This window comes from Patella vulgata, chromosome 2 (genome assembly GCF_932274485.2).
Source record: "Patella vulgata chromosome 2, xgPatVulg1.2, whole genome shotgun sequence".
In the NCBI taxonomy this organism is placed as follows: domain Eukaryota; kingdom Metazoa; phylum Mollusca; class Gastropoda; family Patellidae; genus Patella; species Patella vulgata.
The window spans coordinates 27,401,120-27,425,773 of record NC_065880.2 but is presented as its reverse complement, the minus strand read 5'-3'; the positions used below and the strand labels follow the sequence as shown (position 1 = coordinate 27,425,773).

Genomic DNA, 24,654 nt, shown 5'->3' with positions numbered 1-24,654 from the left:
ACGGCATAATACGTCCACATGAAAATGTGGGCGTATAAAAACAGAAACGATTGAATGTAAATCAGTTTGTATACATTCATATTACATTTGTGTCCATTTTTAGGTGCCAAAGAATAGTGATTTAGACAGGGCCGTAACTAGCTCAAAACAACGAAGGGGGCAGGAAGTGTTCTCGGGGGTGCTGTAAAATTGAACCAGCGGCTGCCAGGCAGGGTACGCCCAAATTTTGCAAGAGGTGGATAGAGAACAAGCTAAAAATAAACAGGATTTTTTGGTACAATCTGGGGCAATAATCCAGAAAGTTATGGTCTGAAATGCGCAAATAGCAAAAGGAACCAAAATCTTTCGGAAATGAAGGTATGTTTCAAGTTCCATCAGGGGCGGACAGGCGCGATGACAATACACGTCCACATAAAAATGTGGGCGCATAAAAACAATCATATTTTATGAAAATATTTATTAATCAAATATATACACGTAGTCAATATTTCAAATCCATTCCCATCACGAGAAATTCAGTTCATTCCCTCTCCTCTACACCATAGATTTCTGTAATTTCTGAAAATATACAAATGATTAAATTTAGCAAGTAGTAGTGTATGAAGTATTTTAGGAAAGGAGAAAAGCTTTTCTGCAAATCTCGAACTCAGCAAAGAAACTAAAATCTTTTCATTTATAATAAAGCAAATTCAGATTGTTTCCACTCGAATCCACTGTCTATTCCAAAGTTATCTGGGTCAATCATACTTAATTATAAAGTCTTTGAATGTTAATCATTTGAGTTACGTTTTCAGGACGGACAGCTACATGTTTATGGGAGCTTGAAGGCAATAAAAGATAGATTTCTAATTGGAATATATATAAAAAAAAAATTAACTACACTTTAATAAGGCAGTACAAACCTTTCATTTTTTAAAAAAAGATGATCAACCATTTTTCTAATTATATCCCTTTTAGAAGTGGAATGGTTCCCTGAAAGAACAACAAATTTACATAAGATAGTTTGCTTGTGTTGAACGGTGAGTCTGCACTTGTTGAAAGTATGACATGTAATAACTAGACACATCTTGGATATGAGAAGAGCTATCAGCACATACAATAATGTGTTAAGCTATTTGAACCAATTCAAACACAAGACCATTTATGGTTAGGACATGACGATTGTAAACTCGATTCCTGCATTTATTGAAAATTCAGACTACATGTATAAAATGGTACTGTAGCTTAAATAATCCTAATTACATCCCTTAAAGTGATTTCTCTCTTTTTTTTTTTAGTGGTAGAAAAGGGGGCAACTGCTTCCCTTGATTACTTTACCTAACACGCTTAACACTAGATATATCTGGTTGTAGTCAAATGTGTTAAATGCTGAAATGAAACTCAATAAATTTACCATTATCTTCTGAAAATCGATCTTTATCTTTCAGGGTAATTCTTATGTATCTGCCACTGTTATAACCATTACTTTGGAGACCCATTGTCTGCCTTGTGTATCAATACAAAATTGAACCAGAAACCATGGCAACAAAGTTAAACGGGTGACCTTGGTAACCATTGGAACCAATACATCAACCATAAACTGATACTACCTAAAATACATTCATAAAACTAAGTTAATAATACAAATAAGACAGATAATCTTGAGAGATGTGTGTACTTACCTAGAAGGGCCTAATAAATGAATTCAAATATTTGTTTGTGAATGATGCATTATTGAATGTACATGGGTGTAAATATAAAATCAAGTAACATAGTTATATTATATACAGCTTGTTCAATCTGAAAAATAAATCCATTAATAGGCATCCTTACAGTAAAAGCGCCAAATTGAATTTCTATCAACGGCGGACTGACTAATTTTTTTCATATCCTATTAAAACTCATTTGCAGTGAGCCCAATATCACTTTTGACATAATCATTCATTTGAGAACAATTTCATTCAATAGTGACGAGGTATGTTAGGCATATATATATATATTTACAACATTTTATCTTTTTAGTAACACATGGCGGTGTGACATTTAACTAGATTGCAAAAATTGCAGTGTAAATTTTCATCCGAGAGCTCAGATAACTAGAAAAATGGCCCCAACAAAATATATACAAGTTCTTCCTAATACAGTGATGGTCAAACTACGGCAAATCCAGCCCACCAGAACCTTTCTCTGTATAGGAGAATTTATGAGCAATTTTATCTCTAAATGAAATAAAAATCGAAATTGCTTATTGTTGGGCCCAAGCTCTAAACATGCCTTACTCTCTCTCTGTAAGATCAATAACCGACCTTGGTCCACTTATAGCTTGCAGCATCACTCGACCTAGTTTTTTACCTATTACTTTATTCAAATGATATTTCATAATCCTTGTTTGGCCCTGGCTTTGTTTCAAAACTTTGTGTTTGGCCCATCACCTAAAAAGTTGGCCCATCACTGTCCTAATATGTTGATATCACTAGTAATCATGGAAAAGTGCTACCAACACCTCAAGTCGCTTTTTTTGGCAAAAAATCACTCCTCCCACCCCAGTCCCACAATCATTACAAAGTATAACCACTTGAAAAACAAACAATTTGCAATACATTTTGATGGCAATCATTATTACTAAGTAGGGCCTACAACTGCCAGATATGAGTCGCGTCATAGCTACATATTTTTTGTAAACATAGAGAATTTTATAGCTGTTTACTTAATGTTAGCATGTTCTTTTTTTTTGTGTGCATGTTATTGCGTTAACATTTATACTGTAGGCCAGTGTGGAGAAACAGTCTTAAATCAAAATTGAACTGAGAGTTGAACGTTATGTCAACACAATACTAGTCATTTTGAGATTAACGTACACCTATTTTTGTTTCTATAGTCATGTTTGCAACTGCTAAGGGTCCTGGGCACACCAATGTGCACCTTGTTTTTTTTTGGTCCCATCCTAATGAAATCAGAATGAAATATAGGTACAATTTGAAATAGATTAAATGTAATTAATCAACAATGCAAATAGTAAAAGTATTGTAATGAATATTGATAGTTCAAAAATGGCAATATTAAGGTTTTACTTGGTACTGGATCTCAATATATTCTTCCCATGGGTAAGACATGCTATATACCCCCCCCCCCTTTAATCTTTCTAGAACACAAGATAGCACTTTATTTCTGACATGGATTTAGTGTTTGGGAAGTCAACTGAGGATGTTTGATTATATTCTACACAAAATCTGTGACAAATCAGTCAACCTATTGCTCAAGTTTATGAGTCATAATCTTTAGTGGTTTTTTTTAAAATTCAACTAGTGCTGCTGAAAGTGATGCCTAATGAAGATTTATGATCCTATATAATATTCAATAACATTTATTATAAAATATTCTAAAAAATGAAATTCTCATCTTTTAGTTTAAACATACATTATGCAAGAGCTAAATCTGTCTATTGCAGGTCTTTTTTTAGGCCTGAAATGTTATCTAAATTATTAATTAGACATTAATTAACCTATCCAGACCATCATCAACTCTAGATGGCATCGCTAGCCTGCGATCTTTAGTGGATTATGAGTCAATTTACTGCATAACTTTCCTTCACGATTAAATGGATAATCGAGACTATGCTGTTTATTGTATGGACTTTAGTAATGATGATCGTGGCTGGGCGGAAATATCAATTGCTTAGTTCTTGGTTTATAGTGGATCAATTTGAATGAAATTTTCAGCAAATTACCTTAACATTATCTAGTTTTTAACTATTATAGTGAGAACTGCCAACTCGTTATCGAATCTCCCATAATGTATCTTTAAATGTTTTTTTAATGCAACATAGGGATGCATTTGACTTACTTAAAGATATGGTTTCTGCGACCTCAGTCCAGTCATCGAAAAAAAGACAAAAATTGTAAAAAAGAAACCCAATTTTTATCCAGACTGGAGGCCAGCCTAATCGCACTATACATTGTAAACAATAGCTTACAATTCTGGATGAATTACCATCTTGGGTGAAATCAAAATAAATTTCTTACTTTAAGATCTTGGTTACATGTACATTTGCATTAACACTTTCACTTGTTTAGAAACTTGAACATCCACAAATTATTTCAATAACATTTTATCTTCCTGTATACAATGGTTTACTGGTACATCAGAAACTTCAGTTTCGGAATTTGATGTCAAATTATATTACCGTATATGGTGCACCCAGTTCAAAGTCTACATCTGATAGCACTTCTCAGTTGGGGGAGCTCAAATCCAGGTAAAAACTGTTGCCATGTCTAGTAAGTTCTGCTCTGATTGTTGACCAGTATGCATCACATGCTGACTTTACCAATGGTCAACAATTTGTGATGTGAATGGAATTTTGTTTTTCAACCTTTTACATGTACTTAAGAAAACAATTCAGTAAACATTTCATTTATTAAAATTATCAAAAACTTAAAGCAGTTGACCAGTGTACCAAGCTTCAGTTATAAAATATAAGGAAAGTCACAAAGTTCTGCTTTAGACTTTTAACAAATTTTCAGTATCAGATGTTTAGCATTAAATCAACAAATGAGTAAATAAATGAATACCTACAAAATTTTTTTTTTTTTATATCTACATAAACATTGCCAAGTACAACCATCCATGGGGTACAGGAATTGTCAGTCATGAAATATTCTAAGTATAAATATCTGCCTTTCAAATTTTCGAAATCATAAATATGAAAGGCCGAAGCATTTGTGTGAAAGACAAAAACAGCATTGTGAGAAACCTATATCACAATCAACACATTAAGTACTGTTTAAAAACTAATTCTGCATTGTTCTGGCTTGAGCCAAAATGGATATTTATAAAAACCGATGGTAGAGATTGGTGACATGAAAATACTACAGGAAAAAACCTTGAAATCTTGCAGCACACTTTGCAAAACAAATGAAATTAAATTCTGTTTCAAGTCATGGGTTTTCTGATTTGAGAAACCAGTGTACAATAATAGTTGAGGATATTATAAATTGGTTGTACAGTAAATAATTATTCGTAGGTAACTGTTCTGTCAGATTATCACAATCAGACCAACTTCAAGCATAGCCACAAGTTCCTAGAATGTGGGTCGGTGCATTCAATGTTAAAGATAATGATCATTGTAAATGTCAATAGTTTTCCTTTTTACTTTAAGAAAATAATGAATTCCATAATAAATTCTGAATTTTCAAAGGTACAAAACGTGAAGAGTTGAGAATTATGCTATGTAATATTTAAATGAAAATGTCATATTTTCAATCACAATCCGTCTTGGGCACCATCAGGACAACCATATATGTAAGTACTTTATATGTGCCATACACAGCTTGACATTAATACATTGATTTATATTTCAATATATGTCCCATGGGTCTGAAACCGAATCATTACAAATAAATACATGTAAGTGTGACTCATCTGATAATATGCATTAATGTAGTGGGAGCATTGCTCAATCAAAAAGATAAACACATATACCACTCAATTTCACTCTGGTTTTAAAATTTCTGTATTAGAAATAATATGAAGTAATAAATAAAATAAATTATTTTTGTTTAATAGAGCGAAGACACGAAAAAGAAAGGTATGACAGAAATATTTCAAAATATTAGAACAGAAACAATATTAAATGTCATTAATTTTAAAAACATTTCATTTTTAAAATCAGCAACTGTATGCCAATCCCATAAATTAGTGTCCACTGCTGCACCAAAATGAAGGACATGATTTTGAACAGGATCAATATTCAGCAATTTTCTTTTTTTAACATTTTTCTAAGGACTGCATTGGTTGCGGGAATCATGGCGTATAACATTTTTTGCCTTTTTGAGACCCAATATGGCAATTTACATTTCAGTGCCCAGAGAGCTGCATTTCCACAAACTCTATAGTATTCCAACTTCTAAGTGATCTTTTACGAGCATGAAAATGTGTACACCAGTGGACCACTTTTTTTTTTTTTTGGGTACCGGTAGTTGTACACGTTCCTCGTCAGATGCCAACCCTCACAAGTGAGGATCAGACACAAAAGATCCTGAGGGTTCTTAGCATGTGTCATGATTTTAATTCAGGACATCCTCTACTAGACAGGCCAATGCTCAACTCTGTCATAAATTAATGTAAGGTATCAGATGGACACTTGAGCTCAATGATAATAATCATTTCTATTTGTATGAGCTGGTCACTTGAGCTCAATGATAAACATTTCTATTTTAAGTTTTTTTGCACTGGTCGATAGTCTTCATTACTTTGCTGTTAAGAGTACATGTATGCCAAAGAAACCTCAATAGTTTGGGTTTTTTGTTTGTTTTTGTAATTGGTTTTCAACACTAAATTGTACACAAACACAAAATACATACCTCAATCTTGGTTAATTTTTCGCTCCCACTGGTTGGAACAGGTTCAGTTTACAGGTTATGCATGTAGCAGTTCTCAGTATGTACATTATTTTGACATACTAGCTTCAGATGGGATTGTTCTAAATACATTGTACTGAATAAATAACCCTACCCTCTTTTCATTTTCCCTCAAAATCAGCTCAGAATATACAAATTAAGTTATAATGGTGCTTAGTACTGCTAATTATGCTCATTTAGGTCTCATATCATCCAAAGAACATGTCTATTGTTTGCATAAATAACCCAATTTTGCCTCTTTAAAGTAAGACTTCCCTTTTGAATAGTACAAGCATTTGCCACCCACCAACTTCCTCTGGAAGCAGTTGAAAATGGATAAATAAATACTGTCTTTGATTCAGTGATTTGATATGGATAATTCAAGAAAGCTTTAACCGTAACATTTATGAGAGGTAAGCAACCGAATATAGGCATGTGTACTCTTACAATTAATACCTTTTCTAAATCCATATTAATAATTTATGGTTTCTAACTTTCCACTGTTTCTCCAGCAAATCTTCATAGAGCTATCACCCAAAAATCATCAAGTGACCCATAGATGTTTATTACTTTGTGCATCCTTCAAACTGCAGTTTTTTTTAAATGTATATTCACCCCACAAACTCAAGAAACCCCTTTTCTGCATTTAACAAGTCAACAGTGAGGCTGATGTCCCCCGCTGATATCCCATAAATAAATAGGTGACGCATATTGATAAATTCCAACTTTATCTTTTTCAAAAGTATTGAGCAATCAAACTGATTATCTATTCTTAGTCAAAGCATAAAATGTTCACAATTAAACTCAGTCAAGGTTTTGAAGTACCTGGTAGTGAAACTATACACTAAGTTTCATCACTCTCCATCAGTTAGAATCAAAGTCATCTTATCCCAAAGCATCGATCAATGAAATTGCTTAGCTTTGCTTAGCTTGAGCAGAAAATGTTAATCATGGAATTCCATCAAGTCATTCAACTAATGAACATTACACCAAGTTTGAACATTCTACCTCAATATGTGTTCCAAAATCTTGACCAATCAAATTGCTTATCGGTCTGCTTACCCTAAGCAGAAAATTCTCATTACCGAACTTAGTTAATGTATTGATGTTATGAAATTAAACAAGTCTCATCAGCGAACTCCAAGGCATTCACCTAATAAATACCTTTACAAAGTTTGAACATTCTAGCTCTATTAGTAGAGTTATGTCCCAAAAAATTTGACGGACAGACCCATTTTAATAGTCGCCCCGTTTTATTCGAAAGGCAGGGGACAAAAATGACAAGAGTTTGGCTCAGTTAACATGCATTAATCAAGTATGGTATGACACGCCCCTCACAAAGTGCTGTAGAGAAGTGTGCATTTACATTTTCCTGTAACTCTTGACAATTACCAAATATAGCAGCAACTGCATAGTAATTACAAATTACATCCACTGGTATTTCAATGATACATAGTACTATTGATATTTTGTGGGATACAACATCCAGGTACATAGGATAGGTACTACAAGGCTGTGATATCCATGACTATTAATAAAGGGATAGGTGCCCATAGACTGGCAGCTTTCATCTGCATCGCAATCAGCACATTTTTACTAAAATCAAATCGATGTGAAACATCCACCATCACCTACTTTCAGAGAAAAAACACTTGGGTATAGCATTAATTTCTTTACAACTTTAGTGCTCAATATCCAGTTTCCGCAAATAAAGCCCTGGCAATTATGATTGATTATTCTTTTGATTAATGGATTGGTGGCAGATAAAATACAAATTTATTGATCATTTACTTACATGTACTACATGGTAGCTCAAGGGTAAGAAAGTAATAAATTGGATAGAAATACTGTTGCAAAATGAACCATGATCTTAAATGTTCTTAGAAACAATCTGAACACAAAATGTAAATGAAACAAGTATGATTTCTTTTCTTAATTTGCTGTTCTAAGCACATCAAATTGTCTGGACATTGGATCTTCATTCTCCTGAAAAATACAATCTATCACAAATGCTAGGCAGTGTAAGGAACAATACAAAATGATATATGGGGAAATATCTTTTAAAACAAGGCCAGCAGATCTAAGGGTGTATTAAGATAAGTTTCCTTTAATGTTGCTCATTAAGCAAATTATACATCCTTCAGCATACCTACCATGTCAATATTTGTGAATTCCGAACTTCAGCTTTGATTATTGAAAGCTTCTGGGCGAATGCATGCCTAACAGAGCACCTTTCAGAAAGGGACGCCACTTAGAAATCGTAAAATAATGCATGAATCAGTTTCAGCTCTAAATTTTAGTGATGGGACAAAGGCAAACTCAAATAAAGAGTTGTGCAATATATTCTTTTCAGATTTGAGAAGAAACATGCAGAGCTAATTTTGTGAAAATACCACAACCCTGACAACAGACATGGTTACAGAAGAATGAAAATCTAAGCCAACCTACACTGTACGGTTACAATTTTGCATTAATACAACAGCTGACAGGAATTCACCTTATATAGAAAACTATCAGTAATCCAGGGGATAAATCAACATGATGTGATTGTTCAAGATCGTTGACAGCCTTTTGAAAGAATCCTGAACATATTTGTTTTGATCTGTTTGAAGTGTCCAAACTCTTACAATTAAGGCTAAACAGCAGTATATTATGCTCGAAGAATCACCAGTTAACCCTGCACTTCAACAAACTCCCCCACAAATGTGGCACATTTTTTTTTCATGGATTTCATATTTACTTACTATATTTAAGTTTCATTGACATTGCTTTCGTAAACCCATCAAATCAGTTATAGGCCCATGAGTGGCATTATAAGCCAACCTGCAATTATTTCTTAACCGACCCCGGTACTTGATTCTATGGATGCTTTCAATAACAAGCAAATCGATGAGGATTAATTCAGATAACAGCAGCAATTACTTTCTTGAAAAGCGGGATTTTCAATATCGAAATGAAATGGGGTTAACGTCCTACTGTTCTGCTCCGACTGGGCTAATGAAGATGGGCATATGCCATACAGTGTGCTATGCGGGAAATTATCCCTGGCAGCGGCACTATGGCCTACCCTTGCACCGAATTCTAACTGCCAAGGGATCTTTTACGTGCACGCCAGTCCTGATGAACTTTCTTGGCCAATGCAGGGATCGAACACGTGATCTCCAAGCTAACGAGCCAGCATCTTACCCACCATGGCTCGATTTTCAATATCTGCACAGTTCCTTTGTGCGAGTGAACAGTGAAGACATGATTCCAAGTGTTTGACTCCTAGGCATGATTTTGCGCCTTCCCAAAAATTAACTGAAAAAAAAAAATCCTCATGCCCAAGTCGTGCAAATGGGAGACGTTGCAGGTGTGCCACCTTACTAGGGGCGGCAGGAACATTTGCTGCCATTTTATTTCACAGCTGAGATATGGGACAATTCGTCTCATAGTATTTATTCGTAGGCCGATTTGTATTACGGATTTCATATCCAGGGGTTTCAAATTTAATTCTAATATATCCAGGTGGCTTGCACGACAGGATTATAAGATTTGATATCAATTTGATAATAAAATGAAACAGAAAATGTCAATATCCCGTTCCTAACATGCATGACATGATTATTATCAAACTATGAATCGAACCACACAGATTATGATTTCTTGGAATTTCATTGGACAATTATTATCATGTAGGTCTGATTAATTATACAGGATGGTAATGACGGACAAGAGAATTGATGACGATGTAAACTGTTTACTTTTAACATCAGTTTTGAGGTGAAGGCCTGAGTTTTTAATCAACTTACGGCTCTTCTCCCTCTCAAGACTTGGCCAAGATGTATTACACCCCCCCTCCCAATTTTTTTATTACAAATTCTGACGAATTACGAGAATGACCCATGGACCCATGCCTGGATTCCAAGTGAAGCATCTGTAGTGCATTTCTTTACACCATGTTTTTCTCCCACCACATCACCCCATTTGTTCTACATTCATGTACATAATCTATATTAATAGATTTAGAAATAACGTCCGACTTAAATCACTCGACCATTGGTAAATAATATTACTCATATAAAATGCAGCAGTCAAAAATAGTGTGCATCAAAATGTACACACATGACATTGGTTATATACTAATATATCCAACCTGAATTGACAAAATCCTGAATGATCTTCACAGGCATTACAAATGTTCTGCTATTTTCGTTAAAGCTTACGGCTATTTCTGATTGTCAGAATGTTAAGATACTGCAAAATATTCCACCTTCAAGGACATCCCTCTTACTAATCAAAATCTTATCTACATTCTTTCAAGTATTTAGTGTTTAGTCAACCAAAACTGATTTGTTTCTAATTTTCTATAATTATTAAATATTAATTAAAACAGACCCAGATAGCTACATGTATACTACAATATTTATTTATATATAAAATGTACGACCAAGGTTTAGCAATGATAATTAAAATAACATTATTATAGTTCTATAATTTGGGGGTACTTACATGAATTAAACAAATGACAAGTTTTAAATAAAAATAATAAAACAAAAAATCTAAGATCATCAACATGCTCTGTTATCAACAAAGGATCACTTTATACCTGTATGTTCTGAGTTCAATGTTTCAGGGAAGCCTCTTTGTAAATTCATAATTAAAATTCAGGATGAATATGTATACATGTAAAATCGATGACGCCAAAGATATAAATATTCTGGCCCTAACATTCTGGATGAACCATATTATGTTTCTATTTTCCTTTTGTTGAAATTCATGTTCATTTAATAAAATTCACCTTTCTATAATTGAAATAAGATGTTGGAAGGAAAAGTATTGAAAGTTTGACAACAGCTTTGTTTTAAAGTTCATAATGTTGAAAGTTCTATTAATTATCAAAATATTTCCTCCGTGACAATACATCTATGAAATGAAGCTGGAACAGCGAGCACAGATCACGATCAACAAAAACAAGGATAATGATGATGATTCTATTTACAAATGGATATAGTCAAATTGTACATTTCACTGTTTTTCAGTACATCTTAAAATCTCCGCATTCTCTTTAATTCCCCGAAGTCTTCATTTTGGCCGCCCTCTCTGCGTCTTTCCATCATTCCACGCTCTCCTCCTCTCATACCCGGGCCCCCACCCATATTACCGCCATACATATTACCTCTTGGGCCTGGTGGCCCACCCATACCACCTTCAAAATTAGGCGTTGTCTGATCAAATCGAGACTGACGCTAGATTTTTTAACGTTTATAGTAGAAATTCATAGAAATACCATTTAGGATATTACACAAAATCAAGCGTTTACAGTTGATCAAATGTTGATTTTCATAAAGGATCATCACAGGAATCCGGTTGAAGTCAGGAACAGCATAGAGAAAAGGGAAAAAGAAATTATAACAAGTTAGCTGATATAGTGAATAAAATAACACCAATTTCTATTTGTGCAAATATATAACCTACTCTTTTACCAGTCTGCTTGTCAATAACCCAAAAATTTAACCACTTGTTAGTAGTGATGGCCTACTAGTTTCATAATACCTGATATCACTTCTAATGGCTAATAGTTTTTGTACCTTTGTATTAGAATGAACTCATAAACTGTACATTTTGATTCCCTATGACAGAAATTTTCTCCAGAAGTTTATAAAGTAAAGGAATAAGAACAATCATAAATGAACAACCCAACCCACTTGTTCTGAAAATCTTTTGTCACCAGTAGTCAATAATCATATACAAAAAGATTTCCAAGACATGAGTAAACATGCTAGCATTGAAATATTAATTTCAACAGCAGTTAACATTTAATGCATAACTGTAACTTCATACTGAAGTAAAGTTATTACCAATGACAATATCTGTTTTCATGTTATTACCAATGACAATATCTGTTTTCATGTATCTTTAACCCATTCTGGCTGTTAAAATGTAGGGCACTCGACTCGAAAACTAATAAAGATTGCTATCAGCTTATTGTATCCAATTTAACATTGCACCAAGCATTTGTAAGACTGAATATATTGGATATTATTTTTGCACTGAATACATGTCTTAGACCAAAAAATGGCAGTGCCCAATGTATGCACATAAAAGTTTATCTTATGCCAGGCCATTCCATACTAAACACTGTGTTTACAGAATGTAAAATGAATAAACTCTCTGGGTACAACCTCAGCTCTGTTAGTGAACAGATTAGAGCACAATTCAAAAGCACACTTTATTAAAGGCTTTTTCTAATGCTTATATATATATATATATATATATATTATATTGGACATTTAAAAGAACAAACTATGTTTATCAAATGCTTTTTAACTATCTTAGTTTTCAAATTTTCTTTCAGACCTTTAACGGTAATGTTTCATCCAATATTAGATTTTCATTATTACTACTCTTTTACAGCCTGTAGAATCGGGTGATTTAACTGACAAAAAGTAAACCAGCAGCTACACACGGATAAATCATTGAGTTACGTTATACATTCTTCTCCAAGTCAAATTTGTCCCCATGTTTAAATTGTAATAAAACAACTTTCCAATACCATCAAACCCCTGTGTTTATTTCCCCATTCTTGAGACTGTTAAAACATGACCCTACCACTTCTGGAGTTTATACAGATACAATGAAAAATGTGTACAGTTTATGGTCACAGAATTAAGTGATGCATAGGTATGCAACAATATAGTAACATTAATTAGAATTATAATATTTGCACAATAAACTGGTGTTACTAATAATAATAATTGCTTTTTAACATACACCAGGTTTTAACTTTTCTTTTATCAATATTTTGTTACATATTAGCTTGTGGCCCTTGTACCAGTCCATAATACGATTTTGTTCACATTAACCATATGATGCCGTATAATCCATCTCAAATAACGGTATCATTACAAAACATAACTTTTTGGAGAATTGACACTTCATACTGTGTTTATTATATAATAATGGTGTAGGATAAACTCTCCATTTGGCTTTTATAATTAAATACTTGTGTAGGATGGGTTTTTGTTACCATATGCCCAATAAGATTATTTCAAAACATTCAGCTAGCAGTTAATGTGCTCAGTAAGTCAATAGTAACTAAATATAGCTGAACACAATAACAATTAGTGATCTATGGAACCCCCATAGTGAAATACAAAAAAAAAACCCACTTTCACTTTTTATGCAAGATGAATTATACAATTTATAATTTATATTGTGAAAGTGAGCCTAAGCCTACATTTAGAGAAATATACCTTGAAATATACTACATGTACTTACACAAACATACGAATTTAAAAAAAAAAAAAAATGAATCTAATACATCATTTTCACACACAGATGAATAGAAAGATAAATTAATCCATTTTTTTTTTAAATAGTTCAACTGATCATTCAGCAGCTATTGAAGGAAAGGGGGAGAACTATGACATAAATTTTTTCTTTCAATGTGATCTCAAGGTGAACTGCGTCTATATTTGTATTTTTTTTTTATTTTTATGATTCAGATGATCATTTCAGTTATTGATGGAAAGGGAGAGAAGTATAACAATGACACAAATTTTGAATCAATGTAATCTTTCAATGTGATCTCAAGGTGAACTGCGTCTATGATTCAGATGATCATTTCAGTTATTAATGGCAAGGGAGAGAAGTATAACAATGACACAAATTTTGAGTCAATGTACATGTAACATGTAATCTAAAGACAAACTGCATCTGATCGGAAACGTACTAATTTTATGCTCTTTCAGAAGGATTTAGGTCATAATACAAGCATTATTCCCTCCACCTCAACTGAAAACCAACCCAATATAAATCATGTTAATTACTGTAAATCCCATAATTTCAAAGAAATCCAACAACTTTTTTACTGCATTGTAGCTCAAATGGACTCTAGCAGCTCTGTCTCAAATAAAGTTAAATATATCTACTAGTAATGCTTGCACAAAATCAGTTAAATTTGCTAAATGGTTGGGTTAAAGATACCTTCCAGCGCACAAACTGGGTGATTTGATGATACTCTTCAAAAAAAGTAGGGGATATTCAGAAACAATACAAAACTGCGGAAATGCACTGCTGTTTCTATTTAGTGACCAGTGTATGTTAGTAACAGGCCAATTGCCTACACATCAACAGTTCATATGGGCGGCTTATCTGACGGCCCCATTTCACTCGCAAAGATATACACTGTCAAAAGTGAAAACGGACGTTTTTGATTTTTGTCCTAATAATGAGCAATTGCTCCACCAATCCTCAGACATTCAACAATTCGTCGTGACATGCTCCTAATCAACCGTCCAATCATGATTTGGGGCAATCTGACCCACTCCTCTTGCAGTGCCACAGCCAATTCTTGCAGTGTTGTCGGTTGACGTCGACAAACACGTCTCCGGATTAAATTAAACGTAACACACTAAAGCAAAGATAGGCTAAACAGTAAATCTTATGCAAGAACCGATAGGAAAGCAAACATGGATAGATAAACCAGCATGCGGCAGTTTTCATCAACCCTTTCTTGAAGTGTCAAATTTGACAATGAACCCCTCCCACGTGTATGGCGCTATTGCGTGTTAAATGTGCAGCTCAGTGGTTCTGTTGGGGCGATAAGTTTTTCATCTGTGAACATACAGTACTCTCAAAGCATGTCAAGTGTCCATGACTATCAGATCACAACCTGCATACTGTAGGTATTTGCATTTCAATATTCCCTACTGTTTTTGAAGAGTATATTTGGACTAAAAACATAATAAAACTAATCAATCCAAATGTTGCTTCCAATCCTTCTTAAAACAATGTAATCACGAGGGAATACCCCTGGCTATAAAAATCTAATAAAAGAAGTCATGTTTGTGTCACATGAATTGGCTGATGCGGACCCAGCAACGGGTGCGAAGCCGGAGGAGAATTTTTTGCATATACATACAAGACAATGTTGTCTTTAATAGCTGTTCATTTATCATAAATATTGAAGCCTGTTAGATTCTTGGATTATCCACTGGCCATGTCTATTTTTATCTCAGAAACCGTTTAAGCTCACCATCAAGTTTATCAACATATACATCAAGCGCTCACTAAGGCTGTGAAATCTTTGAGTGCAAATTTTAACGTCACTCAAGCAGACATCGCTAATTGCCATGTTGTCGGTTAGGGAAAACTTTACATTTTTGTCCTGTATGTGACTCCATAGGTGTTTTTCCAGGAATCCAGTATTTTTCTATTAAAATTGGATGTTTGTACTTTCCATATATACCAAAATTGCCACTTATATTGGAAATAACCACCCGATAAATAATTTTGTGGAAAAGTAGCTTCAAGTGAGTTAAACCAAGTTTGTTTATTTTGTTTAATGTGGGATGAAAGATGATCATGTATTGTATGTCTACACATACATGTACATTAGATTTCTAATCTGACAAAATATATAACAATTTTCACTGCCATCTGTCATACTTTTAAAATATTACCTATAATAAGCCAGAATGTATTTAAATGCACCACAAACCCAATACAACCCAGACCTTAGAAAGGGAGAGAGCTCTGCCTAAATCGGACAGCTAGTGGCTTAGAGATTTTAGATAAAGCAATGCAGCACCAATTTTCTAACGATACGCAAACTGTTCCATATTTTCCAATATTCCAAGCAATACTATCCCGTTCCAAAATATTATCCATTATTCCTATTCAAGATTAATTAGCACTTTAAGACGGTCATATGCAATGGTTTTGTACTATATTCTACTATGAGAAATTCAAATCACTACTTGGTTAAAGTTATAAATTAGACATGTTACTACTATTTAGCTGTGCTTTAAACATAATTGGAAACATCGCCAAGGTAATACAATATTCTCAGACACTATAACGGGCAGCCCATAAAAACGAGCACACGATCTAAAAAGTTGTACCTATATCGTGAACGTTTCACATGTGGTTCAATATGGATGTTAAACAACTTTGCTCTAAATTGCAGGTTCACTGCTCAAAAAGTGTTACATAGTACGAGTTTTAAAAAGAATGTTAATCAAGTTTTTCTGAACTGAGAAGTCGCATACCAGTTTACATAAACTGTCATTAATATGTACTAAGTCTTCTATTTTCTATTTCTTGAGCTTATTTCTGTGCATCCTTCATAAACCTTTTCGGAGAAGCTGCTCCAGATGGCGCAATCCATCGGATTTAGGTCTTGGGATTGCTGCGACCATTGATCCTTTTCATAAATACAAAAGTATAGTGGCAAGTTGTCACTGACCATGCATTAAGGTTATACACAGATTTACATGTATCAAGGCACAAACCTCATTTCCAACTCCAGCGGACAACTGGATATATTACAGAGTTTGAAATAGTTTCTTGGGACTAAATTAAAGGGTTTTAACAGCATTCCAGTTTTATTGACTGAAATATATGATATGTGTCCTTAATATAGTATTCAGCTTTGATCATGGCTTTTATATAATACTTTGATGAGTTAAAACACCAAATTCTTATTATGGTACTTGTTAAATTTTATATAGTTTTAACAGTGTATGATTCTTCTTAACATTTAAGAGTTATGAACACTGTAGATACATGAGACTGGTAACAAGGGACCACAAGGGAACCACAAGCATTTTAAATTATTTTCTTCAGGATATTTGCTTTTAAATTCTACACATGAAGACAAAAACATTAAAATGTATATTACAATCTGAAAAAGAAATCTTCAATACGCAAATTCACAATTTATGTCTAGAAAGAGTATAATTTATTATGGATTATTATCTTTAAGCTTATTCAACTGCAATTTGTTGTGCGTGTGGATTTATATAAAACAAATCTACAAAGAGTGACTAATTCTTAATCAACTCTTTTAAATGAGGTCTCACGATGTTGTCACTGTAGACATAAGAATCATATTGGATGCTCAGCTGTGATAACTGGAATCAGGTTGATACATGTAGGTTAGTACAATACAATTATGTTGTGATGTTTTTAGATTTACTTGATTGTATTGATGAACCAAGTATCCTACTTATTTCAACTGAATGATGATTTAAACAGTTTGATTTATGCGAGGTGCATGTATCAATTTACATGTATATTTATTGAAGATGAAAATCTATACAATGACAAAGCTAAATTGAATACATTACCATTGGCCCTTGATTTCCACTACCACCTGGCATGCTTGGACCTCTTCCTTGACCACCAGAATTGCCACCCATCTGAATTTAAAATATGTTAATTTTAAACTTTATATCACCAAAATGCAATTATTTCTCCAACTGTTGCATGTTGATGAACTTAACAATTTTTAATAATTCTGGTTTAAGGATATACTTCCGATTGTCTTGATATTTAGACAATTTTAAGACGATTCACAGGACAAATTGCTATGGAATACAAGTTATAATTGTTTTACATGTATATAATGTCCCTGTGTATTTGCAGTTCAATTATTAAAGCCATTGAAACAATAGTTTTAGGAAAGGGTGGGTGATGTCTCATGTTTATCAAATGATTGTGTTGAATTACAAGGCATGATTCAATTGAACAAAGAACTAACTATTTCTAATAAAAAGTTCAATTTGAAATACCAAAATTAACAACACAACAAAAAGTTAACTTTGTTTAATCCGACATATATAGCAATAAATTTTAGACCATTACACCTCTTAGTTCTCAGAAAATATTTCATTGTCACAACACGATTTGACATTGATTTAAAACAATTATTTTTTTTCTTTGCATTTAGAAAGTACAATGGGGATTAATGTACATATAATAAATTCTATAATGAACAAACGTTGAAATGGTAGAGAAATTTGTATTGCTAATATTTAACTTAACTAAAGAAATAATGGTTTAGCAAGTTCTGATCTTTTAGCCAAATAATCTTGGAGAATAAAATATGTTTATGTTTGGTTATCTCGCACAATATTGGCGATTCTGCCAACTTCAAAAGTGGTAATGATCTAAAATAAACTGAAATATTGATGGAACATACCATTGGATGCCTGTCAGGTTGTTCTGCTGATTGACAGTCAACAACCTGCAAGTAGCAACCCAACACAACACATTGATGTGGCATGTTTACCATAGATATTGTTTCTTTTACAAAGTACAGCATAAACATTGCCCACAAGATTTCCTTACTCCCCTTGGCTCAACCCCAGATATATAATCTTTCAATATGGCATAACTATTTGGAAGAAGGGGCAGGGAGGGGCAAATTTTCTTTTAACCTACAGAGCCAATCAAAGAAAATCTACTCTGATTTACACAAAGATGTTCAGACTCGTGTAGTTAGGTCCAGCTATTATCTTAATCACCAAGATATGTTCACAAATGAGAAGTGCTCAGGTTCTGAATGTACATAAAGGATCTGGAACTACAAAGGTACATGTAATATGTTGCTAAAGCAGGAACCATCAAAGTCTTGTCAAAAATCATACAAAGGGAAATGCTGTTTAGCAGGATCCTAAAGTCAGCAGTGAAAACCATTAATTATGAAATAATGAATTTTTAGAGCTACTCAATGATTAGTAAGGAATTTGTTAATAGCTTAAAGCAAATTTGTAAAAAACTCAAAGCCAAATACGTTTTATGGGCTGTGTTTGCTAATAAGGGAACGTATATAAAGCAACTTTGATTATAAAGTTCTAAGCTTAAAGAAACACAACTACATGTACCTCATTGCTGTTCAAATCATTAATATTACGTCCAGACGACGGATTCTAGCAAAATAAAAGTTTATACACATTTTACACTATTCCAATCAGAGAGCTACCATTTTGTCACTTATCAAAAGGGGACATTTGCTCTTATTTTATGCACTCAGAAATTCTAAGTGCAACTGCAACAAGTAGTTCGCCTGTTCTGAACTGTAAAACACTTCAGATGGATTTTCTATTAAATGTTTAGTACTTGTACGCTTAAGTTATAGAACAAAACAAATGCAATCTTCTAATCACTCACGTCTCTGGAACCTCCAATTGGCTTTTAGCAGTGACACATGTACATGCAAGGGGGAGAGTTGGCTTGCTTGTTACAAAAAACAATTCATTCATGAAGTAGTACCCATATTTAACCAATTTTTTTTTTTTGAAGATTAAGCATACTTGTTTTAGTATTAAGAGAGAACCAGTTTTAAATTACCTGATTTCCTGGGCGATTTAACCCCATGCCTGCTGGGGGAATGGGTGGGGGCTGCATGGGTGGAGCACCTCCTTGACGACCACCATTCATGCCATCCTGAAAATAACCATTGAAATAAAATGGCATTTGTTATCTCCCTCAGGCCAATTTTCAGTTTGTTTCCGAGTCGTACTTTTATCAGAAATTGTTTCACATTGTTACACTACAGTTCCACTTAAAGGTACTGTTAGAAAAATTTTCAATTTTAAGGGTACACTATGGGTATGCCTCAAAATCGGATTCTTGAGACCATAGGAACAGAGAGAAATGAAAAAATATAACTTACATCATGACCACGACCTTCCATCATAGGAGGGCCTCGTCGTCCTGGTCCACCTTGTCCCATGTTCTGCTGTCTCATCATCATATCTTGTCGTCTGCGGTCTTCCTCTAGTCGCATTCTTTCTTCATCTCGGTTTCTATGAGAGTAAAAAAAAAACAAAGCCAAAGTAAGTTATTGTTCCAAAATGAAAGTGTGCATGTAATTAAAAGATTTAAATGTAACTTATTTTACATTGTATTTTCAACAATTAACAAAACCTAAACTGAACACAGGTATGGAGATCTCAGGCCCCTAGACCATCAGATATAAAACTCCCCTTTTCTAAGAGGGAGCACTATATAATACTGTACAATAATAATTACCTCATTTCCATCTCCTGTCTTCTTCTCATTTGATCTTGTTGTTTCAATTCCTCTAATCTTCTTAACTCCTCTTGTTGTCTCATTAAATCTAAATTGAACAAAGACATAAAGTTCATTTTGGACTCAACACAGCACTTCAATCATCACATACTAAAGATCAATTGAATTTTTATTTAATAAGAGAAAAGTGGTAATTTGGGACTAACATGGTATATCCATTTTAATAATTGTCTTCTTGCAGGGTCTTTAGAAAAGGGATGAAACTGGAGAACCCTTAAACCAACAAAATTATGCTGGCAACCCTACTACATGTCGCATAGAGCTACAGAAGAACAAATGACAGAACCAACATGTTTGATCTTCTTTAATGCATGCACTGGAAAACTCAGTATCACAGAAGAGATGTAGCACCAAATTATAAACTGACCTTGTCGGATCTGTTCAGCTTGATAATCATACAAAGCATTTTGCATGTCATCTTCTAATTTTATTTGAGCTTCCTCCATTTCTTTCTTGACTCGCTCCAATTTTTCCTTTTCTAAATTTTCCATTTGTTTCCATCTCATTCCCATCTCATAGTCAAAAGTTCCTGGCTGTGCAAATCTAGGCTCCTTTTCTCTTTCTCTGCAGAAAAGAAGTTAATATTGGAATAATTACTCGATTTGCAGAGTTGTCATTTGTATTTTACAGGAGAGCTGAAAAAAGTCTCAAATTAACAAATTGAAAAAATCCCTCCCCTAAAAAAGCTCTCCCAGTTTAAGTAGAGTGATCTGATATTAATGATAGTGATTAGTTGTATGTATGAGAAATGGTTCTGAAGATCAATAACTGCGCTTAAGGGGTACTTCCTGGTTACATAAATGATAACTAACATCGTCTTCTAAATAATAGTACCCGTAATCGGTCATGTCAAACTTTTGCTATTGTCTAAAACTACTTGCAGCATTCCAAAAGAAAAACTTGTCAACATTTCTAAATATATATAGCTTGTATAAATTTGTTTAAAAACATAACCCCTATTCAAAATATAATCATAAATGCTCGAAAATTCCATCAAAATATAATCTATTTCTTCCGGAATTATTCTCATTGGAAATTTTCATGTGCCATCTCTGATAATTTCTCACGACTTGCAAGATTCTACTTTAAATTTCAGTTAAATTAACCAATGATGCACAAGCACCATCTATTTTTAGCAAAATATTCATCAGAATTTTATTATCTCACATTATACACTAATGCATACACCAAATGTATGTTCACAATGACAGAATGGCGATGATTGGAATGGGAATCTTCCACTATATTTTTAAAAAAATACATCCATCCATGATTTTCAAATAAGGAGAGCAGTTTTCAATTTTAAGAGGGAGAAAAACAGCCACTCGGTTGACATTCAGGTGTGTGACAGGTAATCGCGAGCGATCGCGCGCCTCCAAAAAACAATGGCGGGATTTGGGGTTCCACAGAGATCAATATAGTCCACATCAAATTTCTGTCAATTCACAGAGCCATTAATTATCAAATATTTTGTAAACAAATATTTTTAAGATATATAAACAATTCAAGAAATTCACTTTTTATATTGGTCATTCTTGTTGATGAATTTATCTGGCATGCCATCCTCATCGTCTTTCTGTTCTAATGGTTCAACAATAACTGGACGTGGAGATCTGAAAGACAATAGAATATACCAGTATATCATTAACGTCAAGTTTTGTTCAATCATTAATTCAATAAAGAACACTACATGTATATTCAGCTGTAAAATTAGATAATTACTAGACAAGAATAGATGAAAGGATTCAGAGTAGCTTTTTAGGGAGCTAGTCAAGCCCTAGGTAGGCTATTATCATTCCTTGGAATCATTAATCCAAACTTTGACATAATATTTTATGCAAAACGACTGACAGAGGATTTTCATAAAAAAAAAATAGATACTTTTGCCTACGCCATTCTGCTAATTTCGAAAATCTAACCTATATATTTTGTTCATCCCTAATGAAATACAAGTATAGATTCTTTTATCTCTAGTCTGGAAAGCTACAAATGAGACATTTTGGCAAACTGTTAGAAGATCATACCTTCCAGAAATCTACTTACGTTCCTAGCAAAAATACACCTTCATTGATACGTCGGAGTGCTTGTTGAGCTCCAGGTTTTCTAACAAATTCAACAATGCCTTCCCCAGTAGATTTGCCTCGATCATCAACAATAACCACAGCTCGTTCCAGTTCACCAAACTGTGCAAAGCCCTGTTCTAATAATTCATTTGAGACGGTTGGATGAAGATTCTTCACTTTCAAAGCAGCACCATGGGTAGCAAATCGTACACGTAACGTTCTTCCTTTTTTAGTAGTACCATCTAACCCAGCTTTAGCAGCCTCAGCATTGTGTCTAAAGTCCTGAAAAGGAACGAGAAAATATTACTGGTGATTAAAACAGAATGTCAATAAACAATTTCAGCCACTTTCCTACAGAAGCTTTTAGACTAACAAATTTTATGTGAAAATAGTTGGTTTATGGACTAAAGCTGAGAGTCATGATGTATTGCAATTATTTTATAGGCAGTGGCTATTGTTACGACGATGCTTTCAGACCCAACCCTAACCTGATTTGGATTACGTTTTTGAGCAGACTGTATAGATTGAGAGTTCCGTGTGTACAAATATACATTGGTACTTGCTTCCCATCTCTTAATTGCTGCCTTCACTTTCAGTTCTGGTGTTGGGGAGATTGGCAGCTATTTTGGAATTTGTTCTAAACTTTGCTGATGGAGGGCTCTGGAATCATAACAATAGCCCGAGGACTATTTTTACGACTCGTCATAACAATAGCCACTGCCTATTTGATACCTGTCTATTATCCTAATCGGGTTATTATAACGGCTATAAAATTAAAACATTGATACATTCTGAACAATACATCTATTCCAAAATATAATTACCATGCGGATGAAACCGAACCCTCGGTTTCCATTAACATAGGCTTCTGAATGTTCACCAAAGGGTTCAAATAAACCTTTAAAATCATCTTCCGTGAAATCAAGGGGAAGATTTCCAACAAATAACCGACATCTTCCAGTAAATTTTTTAGGTGGGGCTGGTGTCGAATCATCAGATGATTGTGCCTGTGAAGCAGCAGCAGCTCCCCCTCCTCCTTGACCGCCTCCATTTCCCCCTCTGTTATCCTGACGTCTGTTCCCACCGAAACTTCGATTTCTTTCATTTTTGAAGTCACCACCACGATTGTCTCGATTAAAATGTTTAGGACCTCCTCCGCCGCCTTGCTGTCCTTTGTGATCGGGCTTTTCTTGTTTATTTTCACCTTTCTCCGCACTTTTGGGCTCTGATTTCATTTGGCCCTGTTGTTTTTGAGGTGTATTACCCACCATTTTCATTTGTATGTCCTACCAAACAAAGAAAACTTAAAATATGTTTCGGAAAAATAAGACACGCGTTCTTTTCAAGCAGTTCTAATGGCGTCGATGAAAATAAAATGTTAATGAGGGTCACGTGACGTCAGCGTGGCTTTATTAATTTCGAACGATATCTTTTTCTTTTTTTGACGGTATGGTTTTCATCAGTGAACTTCATTATAAATGAGATATTCAAATATATATATTAAACATGTTTTAGTTGAAATGAAATTAAATAGATGTTTTAAGTTTTTCCGATCTTTTCCGTAAACAGATATTAGGACCGGTTGCTTTTCCGCTTATGTACCCAATTTCAAATCGAGGCAAGGTTGGAAGTTTTTGCGGAAAGCTTCTTTGTCAGCAGAAGAAAAAAGACTTCATATTTTTGAGAATTATTACACGGGTCATTATTTTGACAGTTTATCTACTTTTAAAGGGAATCATCGATATTTTAGTTAAGAAAAAGTAACTAGTCGGCGCGCGGGAAAATAAGAGTTTGTCGATCGCCTTTAAAAGGGCACCTGTGAGTGTGGTGTGTAGCGTTTATGTTTATTATCATCGTTCTGGACTTCGTCTAGTTAGTTTAGATGTTTTACCAGATATAAACTCTTTTTGTTTTTAAATTGAGAAGATTGCAAATGCAATAATGTCAGACATCACATCAGAAACGGTAAGCTTTAACAAAAATTGCCGCTGAAGTAAAGAAACCAGTAAAGTGACAAGTCATTAAATGGAGTTGTTCCCCTTTGACCTGTTAATGTTGGCACTGCTTTGAAGCCTTAAAGGGACATTACAGTATTTTTTTGTTACCCGGTACTTTTATTTTCATTTGGTTATGCTGAATGATGATATAATATGAATATTTAGTAAATCATTATGAATTTTCTTCATATTTGAAAGCAGCTATTAAGATCAAAGAAAAACTTATGCACAGTTGTATATTCATGATATTTTAACAGGATTAGCAATTTAAGATCTGACAAACATGATGACAAAGTGTTTTGAAATTGGCATATCTAAAAAAGGGAAAATCTGAATGTACCTAATTTAAGAATTACA

The 24,654-nt window shown here is 33.9% G+C and overlaps 1 protein-coding gene across 8 annotated transcripts; it reads right to left on the bottom strand.

The window, feature by feature from the left end:
- Positions 1-440: 440 nt before the first annotated feature.
- LOC126811502 (splicing factor, proline- and glutamine-rich) lies at positions 441-23,665 on the bottom strand. Of its 8 annotated transcripts, none has more exons than XM_056098343.1 (13): positions 23,125-23,665; positions 22,281-22,582; positions 21,755-21,850; positions 20,605-20,801; positions 20,178-20,265; positions 19,819-19,951; positions 19,494-19,589; positions 19,028-19,072; positions 18,343-18,387; positions 17,489-17,560; positions 1,394-11,602; positions 903-972; positions 441-558 (listed from the first exon to the last, which is right to left on the bottom strand). In XM_056098343.1, exons 1-11 carry the CDS (start codon positions 23,575-23,577, stop codon positions 11,402-11,404), a joined length of 1,728 nt encoding a protein of 575 aa, XP_055954318.1. In that variant the 5' UTR covers positions 23,578-23,665; the 3' UTR covers positions 441-558; positions 903-972; positions 1,394-11,401. The 8 variants fall into 8 exon arrangements, with proteins under 8 accessions (XP_055954318.1, XP_055954319.1, XP_050393127.1 ...); XM_056098344.1 differs by having other exon boundaries at positions 1,394-1,589; XM_050537170.2 differs by lacking the exon at positions 18,343-18,387.
- Positions 23,666-24,654: the final 989 nt, after the last annotated feature.

Excerpts from the sequence above, each read along its gene's own strand:
- LOC126811502 (XM_056098343.1), bottom strand. The coding sequence starts at position 23,577 with ATGAAAATGGTGGGTAATACACCTCAAAAACAACAGGGCCAAATGAAA. Across the intron at positions 20,266-20,604 it reads AGCTGAACAGATCCGACAAG|ATTTAATGAGACAACAAGAG; the intron begins GTCAGTTTATAA and ends TGTTCAATTTAG. Across the intron at positions 17,561-18,342 it reads AACCTGACAGGCATCCAATG|ATGGGTGGCAATTCTGGTGG; the intron begins GTATGTTCCATC and ends TTTTAAATTCAG.